An 18,592-nucleotide genomic window follows, 5' to 3' on the forward strand; every position below is an offset into this window, starting at 1 on the left:
AGGGGGGGGGAAACTGACACGTTATTATTGCCTTACAACCACACACACACAGAGGCACATGGGGCGCTTTGCAAGAAAATGAAATAGTGTCCTAAAGGAAGAGGAAGGGGGAATAAAAAGCACTAGTATGCAGGAGAATCAGTGGAAGATATTAAAGGTAAGGGCAGAAAGAACACCATCCCACACTTTGTTACGATACGTGCCTTAGTAGCAAATATTTGTGAAACACAAACTAAAAGCACTTTCCTTTGGAGGGTTACATTTTAGGGCTCCAAAGATTCGCGCAAAGCAAATTTTAATGTCAGTACTAACAGTATATTTCGTTCATGATTCCTATCTACAAGACATAAACAGATTCAACAAGTGGAAAACCCGATCATGATACGTCGATTGCAACAAAGAATGTGAATTTTATATTAAGAATAACGCGAAGCTATAAACGACTAAGATTCCGGAATCTGTCATGCACAGTTATAGATTTAAAACGAGTAATAAGTTCAAAAACGAGAAAATGTGGCAATTCGTAGCAGACCAGTTCTGACGGTCAGTGGTTCGTAAGGCGCACGACCAGCTTCCAGTCCATACGATAGATCAGTGGTATTCAACCTGGGGTACGCGAAGACATCTTAGGGGGTACGTGAAATTTAAAAAATATATATTATTTTATGATAAACACTGAATAATCAGTAATGTAATTTATTTAATTTATTTTAGGTGTAGATTGTAATCTATGTATAACTTGAATTATACACCAACAACTTTGGGGGTACAAAGTTGAAGAGAAATTATATCTGGGGGTACGCGAACAAAAAAGGTTGAATACCACTGCGATAGATAAACCGTTTTCCGGCTTCACCCAATGCTAAGTGAGCATATTCACACACAATCATGCAGAGCTTGAAAGCCGTCTAAGTTAGTTACTAACGTACATCCCGGAATAATGACCGATATCGATAATACGACAAAGCTTCTTCTGCATTTCTTCCAGTTCATCATTCAGAAACGAGACGAGCATTTGAGAAAACTCCATTAAATAAACCAGGAATCTAACCACATCCAAGAAGTTTGTGAAAACCACTTAACCTCCTACCCAGTAAGCATCACGAGAGTAAAAGTGCTACAGTTTATCAGACGTCCCGAGTTCTAGGTATGGGGCTTGGGCACAGAGGAAACTTCACCGAAGCTACAGAAAATGTAACTGTTTTAGGAAGACAACTGACCACTCTGCTAGGCTGTACAACATAACTTCTTTTGTTCTACTTTCCCCCCCCCCCCCCACCGCAAATGGCATCCTCTTTTCCAAGACGAGAAGAAACCGTGATGACCAAGCTCACGTCTGTTAACGCTTTGGGAGCACGGAGGGGCGAATTTGGAACTTGGACGACAAGATGGACGTGAAAATGGGAATAAAAAGGACGAAAAAGCTGAGATGTCTTACGGGAGTCCAGAAAATGAGATGGAAACATATGGCGCAGGGTAAGACTGGGGAGGGGGGGGGACTTTGTGTCATTCCTCAAATCTTCTGCTTTCGAGTCTTCCAAGTTAACAGGGATGGAATAGCTTATTACAAAAATGGACATCGATCACTGTACTCTGTGACATAGCTAACTCTCTGGTCACAAAGTAGGTCCTGATCCACCACAATCAAGTCTACGTTCTCAAAACGTATTTCCGAAATATCCATCTGAATGTTATCCTTTCCTTCTAAAGTACTCGCACGTTCCCGTACAAAATAAATTGTGGCTCCCATCCGCGTCCAGTACTTCGTAACCTTCGCGATTTAAATTCCATAAAAATATCAAGAAATCGCGTAAATAACTAAGTCGTGTTCTCAGTTCCTAAAGCGATCTCTCATGGATCGTAATATTTAAAATTTATGTTCTTCCTTCAGAGTAGAAATCACTTCCATTTTTAAGTAATTCTTCTGGTAATTTAAATTCAAACTTAAATTTATCCTTCCCAAGTAATTATAACTTCAAACAGTAAGCTACATTAAGATTTTTTGCAGATAAAGAGACAGAGAAAGGAAGTGAACAAAGGTTAATTTTTACACGGAGAGAGAATATATTACGCGAAACGGTTGAATGGTGAAATGAGGTGAGGCGTATGTCTCGCCCGCTTGAAACAGAAGTGGATATATGAGGTGGAGAACGAAAGAAACGGACCACAGTAGAACTAAGTATGAAGTACAATAAGAGAAGAAACGAAATGGGATGGAATGAAGTGAGGAGAAGCCGGAGGAGCTGAAGCAGCTGTATGTGAAAGAAAGAGAGACACGATAAAACGAGATACGTTCATTCGTCATGAAAACTGCCGTGTCTTAAAGTACTGACTGTTACGAAAATATGTTCCTAAAGAAACTAACATATCTTAATTATCTGGGAAACGAGTTTCTCTACATTATTACATTGTCAACGAAACTTCAATTAGCTGAAAGTCGTAGGCTTCTTGGACTGGCATTCAAGACTGCGGGCCAAGATTATGATCACTTCCCACCACGCCACTTTCCATTTAGCTCAAATGGTTCTACACGATGTTCGATCTCAGTGCAGTATAATTTATGAAGTGACCTGAGAGATAGCAGCACTGATCACATAAATTGTCCTGCCATCTTACGACTGAATCTTTAACTACACGTACAAACGGATTTACGAAACAAAGAGAATGTTAATTGGGCAAATCTTTAAGCACGCGAGGGCACACCATCGAGCTAATTTACTTGCTGCATTCATACGTATATCTTTCCTTTCCTTTTCCACTGTATTTTAATAAAGACGAAAAAAGCCACAAAGCATTAAGCATAGAAAGATTACATTTAAACCATAACAACAGGAATAACTGTGTGCAAAATTACTGAGACATGCTGTAAAATAAACCTTTCTACTGAGCTCTACACTGTAACATAAAATGAACAGAGGAGAAAGTAACACTCCACTAAAGGATGTGGAAAAGAGAGACGAAGAGGGAAAAAACAACTCCATGAAACCAACCATTTGGTAGACAGGCAGAAACCCATAGTACATGCTCCAAAGGGTGAGCCAAGTTCCTTAATTAGTGCAAAAAACCTTCTACTATATTGTCTCTACAGCCTGGCAAGGCAACCTACTCCTGTCAACTTCGAGTGGCTTCTAAGCCACGCATTCCACAGCATAAACTTCAGCCCTCTTCTGCTGCTTACTTAAAGCAGTGGTTCTTCAAGGACACACATCAAGTTCAGTGAAAATGTATCATAAGAATCGATAACCCTCACCTCTTCAGAATAAATTTGCTCAATTCAAAATATTATAAAATTTATGCACAAAAGATCAGCGTCGTCTCACTGGCAATGTGTTCGTGTCAAGTACAACACTTTTAACTCACAGAGATAAAAACAGAATTAATGTTACGAATACTCCACTTAAAATTGTTCCCAAAGGTTCATTACCATGTACACAAAATCCCAACACTCTTCCCTAAAGAGAGTCATAGCATTTTAATAACAAGCTCATAAGTCACAATGTCTCAAACAATTAAGTTGGAACCAATCATAGATACATATGCACGCACGCGCGCGCACACACACACAAGTCACTCTGGTTTCAAAAATCAGCTGTGAGTCAGTAGCAATGACAGCTAGAAGAAAGAGCACACGCAGCGAGCGACCGCGTTCAAAGAAGCGGTGTTCCGACTTCAACGAGTGAAGGCATTCTATCGGAGTGGAAACTAGATAGCGGACGTGATTCACGACTATAAATAATTCCAAAAAGAAGATAATTATTTGCAATCATCATACGATCAGCAAATCCACATTTCAAACAAAATACCACCGAGTTAATTACTCGTTATTATTACAACTGATGTGAGAATCGAGACTGGAATTGGGTAAGACATTCAAATAATTATGAACTGATTAAAAGAACTGACAAATTACATTTGAGCCAGCCAAGATAAAACACGACATCGTTACCACAAGCCGAGTGTCGCAGGAACGGATGACCTATATGCCGAGAGTATGGGAAGGCCGATTGCCTTCGACGAACTATTTGTAGAGAACTGGCAAGGAGGTCACATGTAATCAAGGTTGGAAAATAGCTTCTGCAACGAGAGTAACAGCCAGCATCTTTACCCTCATTTTCTCATTCAACATACTAGGAGAAGTGACGAATGCCAAGGGCTGGAAACGAGACAAGACAGTGGCTGGCAGTTTCTGGTCAAATTTGGTTAACATATTCCTTCCTTAAGAGAGCAGTGTCACTTTGCAACAAAGTCCCGTAGGTCAGATAACACATCCGCATTCAAGACGTAATTTTAACGCTGGCACAACTAAATCATCTACGCTGCTGCATAAAAACTGTACAGAATGACTATAACCGACCAATCACAAAACAAAACAAAATTTAAAGCACAGAACCTGGCATGATAATACAGATGGAAGGAGCGACGCAGACAAAACCTTCGAAAACTGTAACGTTTTCCTCGACAATCAGCCGAGCCCATCAGATGCCGACCACACGTATGTTTTGATGCTGATTCTCGTACATGGTAAAATACAACACAACATTAAAAATATTTAACCTACATCCACCACGCATCACACTAGTCTACTGTTAAACTACTACCATGGAATATTTGTAGTGTGGGGGTTTTAAATCTCGTATTGCCATGAGATCAAAGTCAATTTATAACACGATAAAACTTCTTGCTTCTTATCTTAGAAAAAGATGTCCTCTTTTAAATGCTATGCAGCAGGCTTGGCAGTCAGTGGGTTAAACATCTTAAATAAAATAAACAGTATCAAATAGAACTTTAAATTGTATTATCAAATGACGCTCCTTACCTTAAAAATTTGCGCCAAGAATCAATGAAATCTCTCGATACTAGATGCAGCACTTGATTTGGGAACTGTTTCTGTCGCTGCAGAGATGCCGGACTACCGAGGGAAACGCGGTTACGGTCGTAGTACAGATCCATGAGGCTGTCTTTCTGAATGGCTGCAGTCTGACGATATATATCACGCGCAGCTTTGCCTTGCGTCAACAGGTTCTTCGGAAAGACAAAGGAAATATCAGTAGGTTATTAAATTCACTGTAACAAGAATAACCATCCACTTCCATTGGTTATAATGCTTGTACCTGTTCAATTTCAAAGTCACTGTTTCGAAAATATGAATGGCTGCTGCATGTGCGCCCTTATAACTTTCCCACAATGTTTTACTTCCTGGACACTAACTCATGACCTTAAACATGCGTACTGACATAAAGTTAAATTATTTTATTTTACAAAAATGAGAGAAATATTTCATTTCAGTGAAATGAAGCTTAGATCTAAAATACTGTGATCCTCATATTGACGTTCAAATACTTAAATCATGCTTAATTTTCACCACAACTTTCATGTGTAACAAGCGAGATATGGCATTACAGCTTTGCATTGTCACTGGGATACTGGGAACGGCCCGTTCTTCAAGTGCCTGAGCACTGCGGGTCACAACTTTTAGTTGGCTCGATCTATGGACAGTCGGTAGGACTCCTCGGACGAGGGATCGGCCCGTCGCAAGGCCTCTACCTTTACACAGGACAGCACAACACAGAAAAACGCGGACAGACATCCATGGCTTAAGTGGGATTCGAACCCACGATCCCCAGCGACCGAGCGGCACAAGGACCGCGCCTCAGACCCCGCGGCCACTGAGGACCCCCTGCATTGTCACCACATTTCTAATTCTTATTCCACAAAAACAGTCTTCATAAAAAATTTGTAAGCATAATGGATGAAGTTCAGGGTAGGTATGCCTCTCTACAGATGACAAAACAAATGTCAGTACCATATTATATTCTAAGCAAAATCAATCAGCCCACCATTGCGTTAGATTATTCAAAGAATACTAATTTAAACTAAATTAACTTCACCCAACCAAACTTATTGTTATCAGTCACAAGCCTCTTAATAAACAAGTTTTATGATTTAACGTATTTATATTATAAATTTCTTCAAGATCTTTAATGACAATATTTGCAGATTAGCGACAATTTGGTAAAATTATGTCCACGACTGTGTCTAAGAATGTACAGATTGTAGGCGAAGAACACAACAGCAAACTTTGGAAAGAAAGTTTACATTAATTTTCACTGATTTGAATTCATGCACAGAATCTTACCTGGCACGAGATACAAGGTTTGGCATCCTGTGTGAATGGCTTAGCAGATGGAAAATAGCTTCTCAAAATCTCCCACGCCTGTTCGGAGACAAGACGTCGCCGACCGTCTTCTACGCTTAAATTTCCTGTTCATCATTAAACATAAAATAGGATGTAAAATGATTATAAGATACCAACTCGAAATAAACACTGAACACTGAAAACCTAAAGTTTTGGTATGTAGGAGGAAAACATCACAACTAAAGCTTATACTAATTTTATTGTAACAAATTATTATTGTTGTTTTTGTTACAAGTCAATAGTTTTAATAACTATTATATAATGACATATAATACCAAAAGAGAAAGAAATATCTGACAGTAAAAATATCAAACCAAAATTGTGGTTTTCATAAAATTGTCAAACCATCATTGGTCTCAAAACATAGAAGAATTTGAATTTATAAAACACTTTCTATGCTGACATCACTGCAAACAGCACAGAACTTACAAGGGATTGACGACACAAGTTTATTTTAAACTGAAACGTATTTAATGAGATAGATGCAGGTTACACTTTTTCACCATAAAAGAAATTTAAAATATACAGAATTACAGAAGTCACATACAACAGATCTTACACAATGTTACACAAGAAATACAGCCACAAAACAAATATTTAAGTCATTCCAGAGAATTAGGACCCATCGGAAGACATCTAAAATCATGACAGAATTCTGTTTTGTGGTATCCATAACAAGTCAAATACAATGTACACTTATAAATGGGAAGCAAGACGAGCAATTCGAATCAATGACATAAACAATGACCATCATAATCATAACCTTCAAGTGTTTTTCTGTTTCTCTTGGTGAACATTAATTTTTTCTGTCCCGCTACACGCCATGTAGGTCATTTGGGGTGAGCGGAGGTATAGCTCCTACTCTTTCCTGACCTCGGTACTAGATGGGGTGAGTGGTCAGCGTCACGCCCCGGCCGTGCTTTACCCCTGGGAAATGACCCCATTACCCATTGGACGGGAGGCTGGGTGGGCCCCAGAGCCGGTCTGGACGCAGGGGCTAGAGGAAAAATCATCCTCTGCCCGTCGGGGATCGAACCCCGATCGCCCAGCCCGTAGCCAGTCACTATACTGACTGAGCTATCCCGACTCTTCTTGGTGAACAATAAAAATGCAAATATTTAAGACAAAATGATCATGAATTATGAAATGGAAATAATACAGAAGTGATTACCATGTACTATATCCTAGCACTTTTTTGTAGGAATTAAGGAAAACCAAGAGAAATATCCATCAGATAACTTGACATCCAGGAGCAAATTTGAACTGAATACTTCCCAAATATATAGTAGTAGTAGTATCCAGCACACAGCAAAATCCATTCTTCAAGAGTGATATGGTGATAACAGTAAATAACTTACAATTCAACTTACCATGTATACAAATGATATCTTCATTAAAACCCTCCTCGTCACCTTCCTGTTGTCCGTCGTGGAAAGTATCATCATCCGGTGTTATAGCACCACTGACTGCCACATCTAAAATTGTTTTCTCTTCAGATTCTTCTCTGCTCTCTTCAATCATGTCCTCAGTTTTACTTGTAACAGCCCAAGGTCGTTTGTTTGACTTCTCTCCTAAGATATCACAAATTGCGCCATCTTCTACACTCTGAATTATATCATCACCAAAGCCCGGAGTTTTGATACGAATGTACGAGTACTTCGGTCCTAAAGCTTTAACAGAATTTTTAGTGCATGTTTGTGAAATACCATTCACAGAAAGGTTTTCATTACTATTTTCAAAAATTTCTTTTAACAAAGGTCCTTCTCGTCTAACACTATTCTCATCCATTCTGGCTTCTGAAAGCTCCACGTTACGACCGTCCGTTCGGCTTTCCAATATTTCGTCGCTTGAGGTTACTACACTATCATTACACACGGCTAAATGCATAGAATTAATGTTTTGCGATTCCTCGTGCTCTGATGGTACAGTAGAAGATACTTCCATTTCCATCATTTCTGCTTCATTGTCTAAATCTTTCGCGTTTGAAACGACTGTTCTTCTCATACCAGGTAATAATGCCTTCACATTTCTTTCTCCATGAAACAAAGGAATTTGAGAATTATCTGTGGATTTATTATATGATAAAACTGACAAGGATTTTGAAGTATCAGCATCAAAACAATCGACAGAAATCTGTTTACTATCTGACTTTGGAGTCAATTTCGATCTTGAACGTGTAACCCTTGGAATGGTACTTCCACAGTCTTCAGAATTTAAGGAAATGCTAGAAGATTCACATTCCACTTTTTCACCGCAGTATCCCTCGTTGTCTCTAGATATTTTTTGGTTATTTTTCTCCGACAACTTTTCATCATCATTAGTTTCAGTTATAATGTCACAGCTAATTTTATCATCACAATTATTAACGCATGGTCCAGACACTTTATCGGCGCAGTTCAAGGAACAATCGCCGACTTCTTCCATATCATCCTTGCCTTTAATACCCTCTACCTCTTCTAGAACCAATTTCCGCCAACATCTCAGTGAATTTTTTCCAACCCAAAATGCAGGCTCCAAACTAAAACAAATATTACATAAATTTAAACAAACAAATTGATCAATTATCACAACTGAGAATTTCACATTTTACAGTTCCAATAAATATTTCCACTATACAGTGTCTTCCCTTAGCACCTAACAGTTATTCAATAAAAGTTTCTACTTTCTAAAAATACCAAGCTTCATCAATGTGTTCAGAAAAAAACCCACTGAAACCCGCCCTCATAATTCATAACACCACTTTTCATAGAAAGTGGTTGTCAGCTGCCTGAGACTGCTCATTTAACGAACATAATTTAATTTCGTTCATATTACGCTATGTGATTTAGTGCTTATTACAGTTTTATGATTCATAAACTAGTAATACAGCAGTTGATACCCTGAAGAAGGGTATTCTATGTCCCACATTATACGGTACAATCTCATTACTAGCAAGTATACTTCCTCAACTAAAATTCTATAGAATGCCTTGAACTTAGTACCTATTTATTTATAAATGAGAAAAATTACCTGTCAAGTTTCATTTTTAGCAAAGTTGTTAGTCTTTTGTTATCCTCTGTAATTTTATTCTTCAATCTAAAGACTTTACACCTGTACTTCACACATCGAAGACACATGGAGGCACCCCCAAGCAACCGAGGACCTCCCCCAAATTTGGAATACAGTATATCTGCCTACAAAAAGAAATCGACATATCATAAAATAACAACAGTTCCTGAAGTACATTTTCTGTGCTGAAAGTCAGAAACAGAATGGGGCATAAAGTTAAAGAATTATTTTGGAGTTTTTTTTCACACTACATCAAATTTTAAAAATAAGCCTGATTAAGAGAGATCACCACAACAACAACCTAATAAGATCATATTTTTTGTGATCTCTTTCTCAACAGAGGTTAAATGGAAAGAAACAAAGGCATCAAAACTGTTACCTGAATAAAGAGAAGAGAAGGGAATTTAGATCACAAATTTACTTGACAACTCAAAACATCCATAAAATCAGGGCACGTTCACAGCTTCCGTTACATTTAAAAACTTCCCATTCATATATCACACAGTAAACAAAGACAATATTTTTAAATAGAATGAAAATCCGACTGACATCCTGAAGAGGACCATTTTACTAAGATTCAAATGCAACCCTACAAATAATGTTTAAACTCTTCCAAAAAATTAAATATAAACAAGCATTCAGGTTTCTTAAACTTCAAGACCACTTACAGCAACAGAACTGATGCATTTTGTTTGTGATATGGAACTTGGATTCAACTTCCCATGCTGACAAACCAGAGAACTATTGTCCACTGGTTTGGCCTCATCATTGCTCAACCATTTCGCCAACCAGTTTGAAGAAATAAACTCAAACTGGGCACCTTCTGTGACAGGCAGCGTGTTGTAAAGGTTGGCCATCTCCTGCTGACGAGCCTTCCCACTTTCAACAGTCACAGCCTACAAAATCAGAAAGTATTTTAAATTTAAAGGCAGGTCGTATCAAAACGGAATAAATAAACAAGATGTAAGAAAATAAACTAAAAAAATATTAATAATTTAGGAATATTGCAAGCTAATATGTTCAGACACACAAAAATAAAAACAATGAATGCAATAATTTATACAGTTTAAATCAAATTTTCAATAAGAAAACCTGAAGCAATGAGACTACTTGGCACACCTTGGGCAAAGTTGTTCAAAATTACGTGCTGCACCTCAAATACATACTTATGAAGGAGCACAGGTATGGGGTCACGTGTTTTTAATCTTGGTACCAGATGGATGTGAACAGTCAACTTCATGCCCCAACCACCTTACTGCCAGGAAACAGGAGCAAATTTCATTACTAGCCAGCAACTATCAGCTTCTCAACAAGGATTCTGTTCCCTGCAACTGGTACTTGGTTACTGGTAAAATTCTTTGCTGAGGGCTGCAAACCTCTGACATCTTCCAGGAACTGATTACAGCGAGTTCTCAGTTTATGAAGTTTGAGGTTCGCGGGCAGCAAATATGACAGCCTCGTGGGATATTACGCAACGTGGTATCATGTTCACTCCGATATTACTTTTGCATGCTGCTCGTACAACAGAGAAGTATTATTTTGATGTTAGAACTGAACACCACAAGCAAAGAGCGAGTAATAACCTCCCTCCCTACCGACTCAAAATTCTTGAAGATGTCAAGACAAATGACGCAGATAATACCAAGTTTGTTCACATTATGCAAATGCTACATCTATAATAGTAGAAAAAAAACATGAACAGTTTTGGCAAATGTATTAAATTTACAAAATCACTGGTAATTGTGAATACAATATTTTCCCAATTTAACACCTTTGTTTCATCCATTTCTTTCGCCCAGTCTTCAAATTTCTGGTCCTCGGTCTTCAACAAGTCACAAAGTCTTTCTGGCAGAATCCATTCCACTCCAAGATTGTCTTTTGTTTCATTGCCCTTCTTTTCAGAATTATTCTGTTCCTCTGCTTGTTTGGCTTCAGTATATACAAGCATATACGCATTATTTGATGTGAGGAAACCCTTTGGAACTCGCTGCGGCTTATTTTTCTTATTCCCATCTGCACCTAGATCAAGACATCGATGGTCATAAATGACAGAAAATTAAAAGACATTGGCTACTAAATTCTAAAACTGTTACAATTTGTCATTATCTCAAAACTAAAACAGGTCATCAAAAAATAAAATGTGCCAATATACAAATGGAGCTTCTATTATTACTAACCCTACTCATAGCCATGCGATGCCGACCACTCACCCCACCTAGTGCCGAGGTCAAGCCATACCTCCACTCCCCCCAAATGACCTATATGGCCTGTAGTGTAAGGGCTCTCTTTGTTTCCCCTCTCTCTCTCTCCGTCATATTTACAGAAACTTCAGAAGTACGCAATGTCTTGTACAATCTGTATCAGTATTTCCTCACACAAAGAACATAAAAATACTAAAAAACTCTTTTTTTTCTTTTCTTTTTTACAGAAATGCAAGTTTATGGGTTCCTAGGATGAAATCAGCAGTCTTTGGTCAGACCAAAAAAAAAATCTCCATGTCATATGGCTTACCATCAACATCTTCTTCTGTACCCAATTTCAACTTCTTCCCTTCCATTTTCTCCACAGCTTCGTCATTGAATTTATACCAGGTACTCGTAGTGCTATCACAGATGTGGGCTAAAGAGCAAAGGACAATCAGTAAAATGTAATAGCTACTCCAGTCTCAACAAGAAAACCAACTTCTAGACAAAAGCACGTCTGCCAACTGTTGCAACTATATTTAACCTTTGTGTCTTTTGTGCAGTCCACCTAGCTGTGTTGCGCTAGCATACCGTTAAACTGTTAACCCCAAAGTTAAAACGCGTCTGGCGCCATGTTATGGGGATTCAAATCCCCTATTCCACACGACGAAGGCTGCCGGGCGACGAGTCGGATCTGTCGCCCGGCAGCCCCGAGGATGAGAGCGGGGACTGTTGTTGAAACATTGGCAGACGATATGGTTTACGCATCACTCGGCCACCTGACGCGGCCTGTAACCGAGAGTCCTTCACCATCCACGACAAAAGTTATTTAATGACAAACTGCAGAAGGTACTCAGAATTATTTGAAGATAAAATTCTCAAGTACAATTCTATAAATAAATTATCTTACAATACTGGACACTGTGAATCTTACCTACATAATGTCCTGAGAATGCACTATGACCACAATGAATCAACACTGCACTAAGTACGTAGCACAAGGAACCAGCAGGCTTCTTCAGGTACAAAGACATGTCCAGGTTCTCAGGGAACTGCAAATATGAGTTCAACTTCTTCTTGCTGCCCTTCTGCCTGTAACAGTAGACTCAGTAACATTAGCTGAACCTTAACTTAGTTTGTCTGCCCACAGCCAATTTCTTTATACTTTAAAAATTTTCCAACCCAAATACATGTCCTTCCTTGTCGTGGTGGTGAGTACTGTCAGTGACCCCAAGAGCTACTGGTAGGGCCTCCCTAGCCAGATTGGTCAAGGGGGAGAGGTCAGACTAAGACATGTACCCTGGTCCTCCAGGTTGGGGGTTGGTCGCAAGGCTAACAACCGTGCACCGTAAAAAAGAAGATGTTTCGAAACCTCGATCAAAGCCTCAGACAGACGGACCTAACAGAGGACCAAGTACGGACCGGAGAATCATAGAAGAAGAAGAAATACATGTCCTTAGGTTTACATGGCTGGTGTTTGAAGTATAACTTCCAACTTTTCATGTGCACACTGCTCATAATGTGTATCAAATGACAGCAGTGAGCACGGTGAGTGGACAGTGCGATACTAACCTCCCTCCCTTCCTCAAAAACCCCTTCTTACAACGCCAGACAGTAAGCTTCCGCAAAAGAAATTACCTATCAAATACAAAACGCATCAGTTGAAGGTTTAGCACTGGAGGTAGCACGTCAAGCTTGATGCTGCGCGTTGCATCCTGTTTTGACTTGCACACGGCGCAGAGGTAACGATTAGCACCTTCCAGTTTCTCCTCTTTCAGGAATTCTTCCAAACAATCAGCAAGTGTCTTGTGTCCGGCAATATTCAGTTCCAGCTCATAGAACAACGAAGGCAAGGCAGACTCTGTCCCACACAGTTGACACCTACAAGATGAGCAGGAACAAAAAACAAAAATCTTATAGGAAGACGGCTGTCTTGTGGGCTGTAGTGCAATATAATCTCATAGACGTACACCAGTGTTTCAGAGTTCCTTGCTGCCGATATCACCAGGGTGACAAATCTTAATTCTGTTAATATATATGGAGAAGATGACAACAAATAAAATACACAAATTTTAAGGAATCATTGAGAGCAAGAAAAGAGCAGCACATTTAACGATGTAGATTATTATATTGTGGTCCAGTGGTGTGATCCTGTGAAGTTGTTATTGTAAATCAGGCTTCATAAAAAAAGTGCAAAATTTCTTGACTAAGTGAGCGACTATTACCTTTTTAAGAATTCTGATCAATGGGGTCAGTTACATATGGTGTACAGTCGACAAACAAAACAAGAATTTTTGGAACAACTTTTAATGTGTACTTCCTTCTGATCCTAAGAACACCATTTTGTACTATTAAAAATAAAAAAATCCAAATTCATAATTATATGCTGATAGCTTATTCCAAATACAAAAGCCAATTTTGGAATTTGCAGAAAATATCATAATGGAAATTTAAAATTAAAATACATTTCCTCCTGTTCCGTATGTCGTTATACATACTTACTTGGTGACATAAGAATATTTCCCACAGAACTGCTCTTTAATGATATTTTTCACAAGTGGTGAAGACTGATGGGAGAGACGTTCTTCTAGCATGGAAATGAATAACTTTGAAAACTCCTGCAAATTAAAACATTTCATCAACTTTAACTCTCCAAAATTTTCTTTTCCCTAAAACATTTCCATTTTATGTGTGTCATCTGATAACCAAGCCTCTCTATCTATCAGATTCTACACGACCGATAAATTCAAACATATAACAACGCTCAAGTAAAAAGTGATGTATGTATTTACTGTATTTAAATACATTATTGCAATCCAAGAAAGTAATGTTATTACAATTTAAAAAATGCATCCAATATTGCCTTTTTCTAAAAATCTCTCTATATTTTTCAATAACCGTAACATTTAAAACAGATTAGGGTACCAAAACAGGGGCCACTTATTACCAAGTCAAAAATCTGAATTTCACAGTAAAAGATAACTAAAGTTATCGGTGTGCCTAACAGCGATAGCATAGAGGCAAAGACAGGACACACACTAATATGGATTTTAGAGAAATAGGTAGTGAGGAGAAGAGGTGGATGCAATTGGCTGATGATCGTGTCAATAGGCAATGTATGATGTTACAGGTTTCGAACCTTCTGTTTCTGCTACCAAAGAGTCAGTTACTTAATTAGCAGTTTTGTATCTGGCACTAGTTGGGAAAACCTTACTTGTGCATCTTGTTGAGTGGCGGTATCAAGACCAAGTGACAGAATAAACGCTGTTGGATCTACATAGCGTCGTTTGCCAAATTGAAGGAGTGCAAACAACAGCTGTAAGTGTCCAATACAGGATTCTGGAGCATATTCTTCTCCTTTGGTTTTCTGAAGTGTGATGTTAGCCATCTCCTGAAGATCTTCTTCTGGAGACCATGCATATACAGCATGCCTACAAAGAACAAAAATTAATAAACTCCATAGTAAAAAGCCTTCCCTTAACACTAAAATAAGGAATTCTGTGTTATGGAAACCGAGCCTCATCACAAAAGCCACTCAGTGTCCCTGAAGAGAAAGTCCTTCCTCGGACCCTAACAGACATACAGAATTTTGGTGGGGACACATATTCAAAAAAGGACTACTGAGAGGCCAATAATAATAATACAAAAGGATAACATTAAGATAGAACTTGGGTTGTGAGGATAGTAGACGGGTGAAAACGCGCCAAGATTGAGTTAAATAGTCAGACTGTGATATCAGTCACTTAGTTCATTTTTCTTATTTTATAAGGAAAACAAAGTTTACGTATCATCTTGTATTTGTGTGCATCAGCATAACTAATCAGCCTTGATAATATGGGTTAAACTTACCTAAACTTCAGGTTATGAAACCATAGCTGCAGTAGGCTATTGACATAGCATGTAGCACCAAGATTCTTGAGTCCAACAAATATTCCTGTTTCTCTACGCTCTTCATTAGGGTCAACCATGCCAACACCCCAAGCATCTTCTACTGCTGCAGCTGCCTTTGGGCCCAGCCACTTACTTTCACCTAAACCAGACAAGCATCGCGGATTGCCTCTGCAGTTACGCCTGCAAAATGTAACATACTTATTAGTTTTAAAGGCCACAGCTTGTACAGGGAATTCCTTCTTTGTTACTTGATCTATAGATTATTTAACACACTGTTTTAACTGATTAGGTCCAAATATTTTCCTCTGTACCCAGTTCTTGAACACCCTCAGTCTATGTTCCTCCCTTTGTGCCACAGACCAAGTTCCAACCCATACAATACTACAGGCAAAATTATGGTTCTGCACATTTCAATAATTAAGTTTTTAGATAACAGACAGGAAGACACAAGGTTCTGAACTGAATGGTTGACAACAAATGAAGATAATAAAGACTGATTCCAAGTACAGATCACTTTATAAGATTATATCAAAACAAAAGACTTATGATATATTAAATAACATGGATTCATGTGTGAGAATGATAAGCATGAAAAATTATGCTAGAAAGTAAACATGGCCTATTACAAAGATCAGGAATTTATTATTTGTTATTCTTCAACACAAAACACGTATTATTAACAATCGCACACCTGATCGGTGCCACAATATAACAATTCCAAACACCATGCATATTTTAACCTTTATGTAAAAATACATATATACATATAGATACATACAAACATAAAATAAAATATGTGTTAATTTTTTACATTACACATACCGACACGAATTTGGCGTACAAACATTTAATTTAATCCGATAAACCAATTCCACATGCTGTTTTGTGACATCATTCGGTTCAGTATTGTCTGCCCAACACCATGCAGCTTTATCCATATCCTCCTTCCGCATGTTCTTCATATTTTTGTATTTATCATTCCCAATCACTGGTGAAAAAATAATCCATTACGGAAATTAAGCCAAATGCTAAATATGGCGTAACATAATGTATGATACAATAACACATTTCAATATAACCTCTGTTTTGAAAGTACACTTAAAGTTCTATAGGAATAAAGTTGCATATTCACTAAACTGTGTTCGTGTTTGTAACTTTCTATTGCTAATTAAATATGTAGCTAAATGATAAATGCACAACACATCAATATTCACTATCGTAAATACTGTGCATATGCTCTCCTTTCCAGCCCACGCTCCACGCCACATCATTAACACAAACACAGTGCATACACTACACACGAACTAAAAGATCGCATTACCACAACACCCTAAACCTGACAAGCAGGGTTGCCATAACATGTCATGCACACAAACATTTCCTTCCAACAGCACCAAAGAAAAATTGACAGTGGAACCACGGTTCCGGAGAATCTGACGTAAACGCGTCTTTGTATTAAATTATATTTAGGCAATAAATACAATGAAAGGAAGTTTATATATTAGCTTGATAACTTGCAATAATTGCTTCTTGCGATTTCTATATTTCCCCATACGTTCAGCATTAGTTGTTGGTATTTTTTTGGGAACTTCAGGTTCATTATTTAATACTTCTATTTTTTTACGTTTTCTGTACTGTCTCATATATTCTGCATTACGGACTCTTTTAGCTTCAATGTCATCCATCTTGTTATCTCTACATATTATGACGTAATACGCAAACGCAGCAATAGCGTGAAGTACGATGCGCCTTTATTTGTATAAATAAATGCTTGTAGAACCTAAACCATTTGTGATATGTAAAATCTGAAAACAGATATGGAAAGCTCAAGAGGTAATACGTATTTCGTACGCAATATGTCCAGATCCATCTCTTACGGTTTTCGAGAGGCGGGCGCTTAACGCGCCAGATGCATTGAAAATTGTACACATTGGTTCATTAAAATTACAATAAATATATAAACAATTATAATTGCAATAAAATACATTACAGATTCTTAAATGTCCTTATTTAATGATCATTTTACATATAGGTTACATTACCCTTACTCTTACCATTCGTAACGCTGTTTTTGCCGAATGATCCTTCGGTATAAACGTATTTACGTCAAAAGAAGACAAGCCTAAGTCTCTTACACGAGTTCACAAATGCAGATGAAAACATTAACTATGATGAACAATAATAATAAATAGGAATCCTTTACCTCAAACTTTGTTCAACTAGAGCAGGGCGCTCCTTTCGGAGCTTCTAGTTTGTTAAACGCAACCAACCTTGGTTAGTCCCGAAGAGGAGTTAGTTTAGTGTCTCATTCAAGTGTTTTAACCCCTGAGTAAGAAACTAAACTAACCCCCCCGAATGGGGGGTTTAAACACTTGACCAACCCCCCCGAAGTGGGTTGGTTGCGTTGGTTGAGTAAGACACTAAACTAACCCCCGTGTATAAACAAATATAAGGTGATATTGTTGATGACGTCATTTTTTGACGACAACGATGGCTAATCCTTTCGGTGCGCTTCCTGTAATCTGATATTTTACTTCTTTACGTCGCTGATCATAGGCCAACAGTTCTTGGTTAGTCAACTTTCTACGTCCAAACCCACCCTTGGAAGTCTTCTTTTTTTGTCTCTTCTGTTTTCTGTTGAATAGTTCTGATGTTTTAGTTCTTTACGTCGCTGTTCAGAGGCCATCTGTTCTTGGTCAGTCAACTTTATACGTCCAGCAACACCATTGCTAATCTTCGTCTGTTTTCTTTTCTATTTTTTCCCTTCTGTTCATGTTGTATACGTTTTTCTATTTATCAATGTAACTCTCCCTTCGCTTTTCTTTATTTGTTAAATAGGTCTGATGGATTAGTTCTTTACGTCGCTATTCAGACGCCAATTGTTCTTGGTTAGTAAACTTTCTGCGTCCAACCCCACCCTTGCAAATCTTCGTTTTTCTTTTTTCCCCTTCTGTTTTTGTTGAATACGTTTTTCTGCGTTTATCAATGTAAGACTTCCTTCCCTTTTCTTCATTTGTTAGTTCAGATTCTTAAGATTTTACATTGATATTCAGAGGCCAATTGTTCTTGGATAGTGAACTATCTACGTCCAACCCCACCCTTGCAAGTCTTCGTTTGTTTTCTTCTGCTCTTCTGTTCTTGTTGAATAAGTTTTTCTACCTTTATTAATGTTAGTCTCCCTTCGCTTTTCTTTATTTGTTAAATAGGTCTGATGTTTTAGTTCTATACATCGCTGTTCAGAGGCCAACTGTTCTTGGTCAGTCAACTTCCTACG

General features: G+C 38.1%; 1 protein-coding gene across 8 annotated transcripts in view; it reads right to left on the bottom strand.

Moving 5' to 3' along the window:
- LOC110835994 (ubiquitin carboxyl-terminal hydrolase 48) overlaps positions 1-18,592 on the bottom strand; it is a 243,598-nt gene that overhangs the window by 105,948 nt on the left and 119,058 nt on the right. For 4 of the 8 annotated variants that reach the window (XR_015535240.1, XM_087349123.1, XM_087349128.1 and 1 more), the window contains 13 exons: positions 16,141-16,306; positions 15,277-15,498; positions 14,642-14,858; positions 13,930-14,045; positions 13,066-13,308; positions 12,362-12,519; positions 11,756-11,863; positions 11,016-11,263; positions 9,913-10,140; positions 9,206-9,369; positions 7,567-8,714; positions 6,137-6,261; positions 4,817-5,022 (listed from right to left, as the gene is read on the bottom strand). Coding sequence is in view for 7 of the 8 variants with exons in the window: in XM_087349123.1 (XP_087205249.1) it covers positions 4,817-5,022; positions 6,137-6,261; positions 7,567-8,714; positions 9,206-9,369; positions 9,913-10,140; positions 11,016-11,263; positions 11,756-11,863; positions 12,362-12,519; positions 13,066-13,308; positions 13,930-14,045; positions 14,642-14,858; positions 15,277-15,498; positions 16,141-16,306 (3,349 nt within the window). In the remaining variant the exon portion in view is untranslated. Of the gene's footprint in view, positions 1-4,816; positions 5,023-6,136; positions 6,262-7,566; positions 8,715-9,205; positions 9,370-9,912; positions 10,141-11,015; positions 11,264-11,755; positions 11,864-12,361; positions 12,520-13,065; positions 13,309-13,929; positions 14,046-14,641; positions 14,859-15,276; positions 15,499-16,140; positions 16,307-16,397; positions 16,635-18,592 lie in introns of those variants that run through there. The other 4 variants (XM_087349126.1, XM_087349127.1, XM_087349124.1 and 1 more) reach the window with 4 other exon arrangements.

Source organism: Zootermopsis nevadensis, unplaced genomic scaffold (genome assembly GCF_977971745.1).
Source record: "Zootermopsis nevadensis isolate Lab colony 2312 unplaced genomic scaffold, Znev_1.0 Znev_ptg000015l, whole genome shotgun sequence".
In the NCBI taxonomy this organism is placed as follows: domain Eukaryota; kingdom Metazoa; phylum Arthropoda; class Insecta; order Blattodea; family Termopsidae; genus Zootermopsis; species Zootermopsis nevadensis.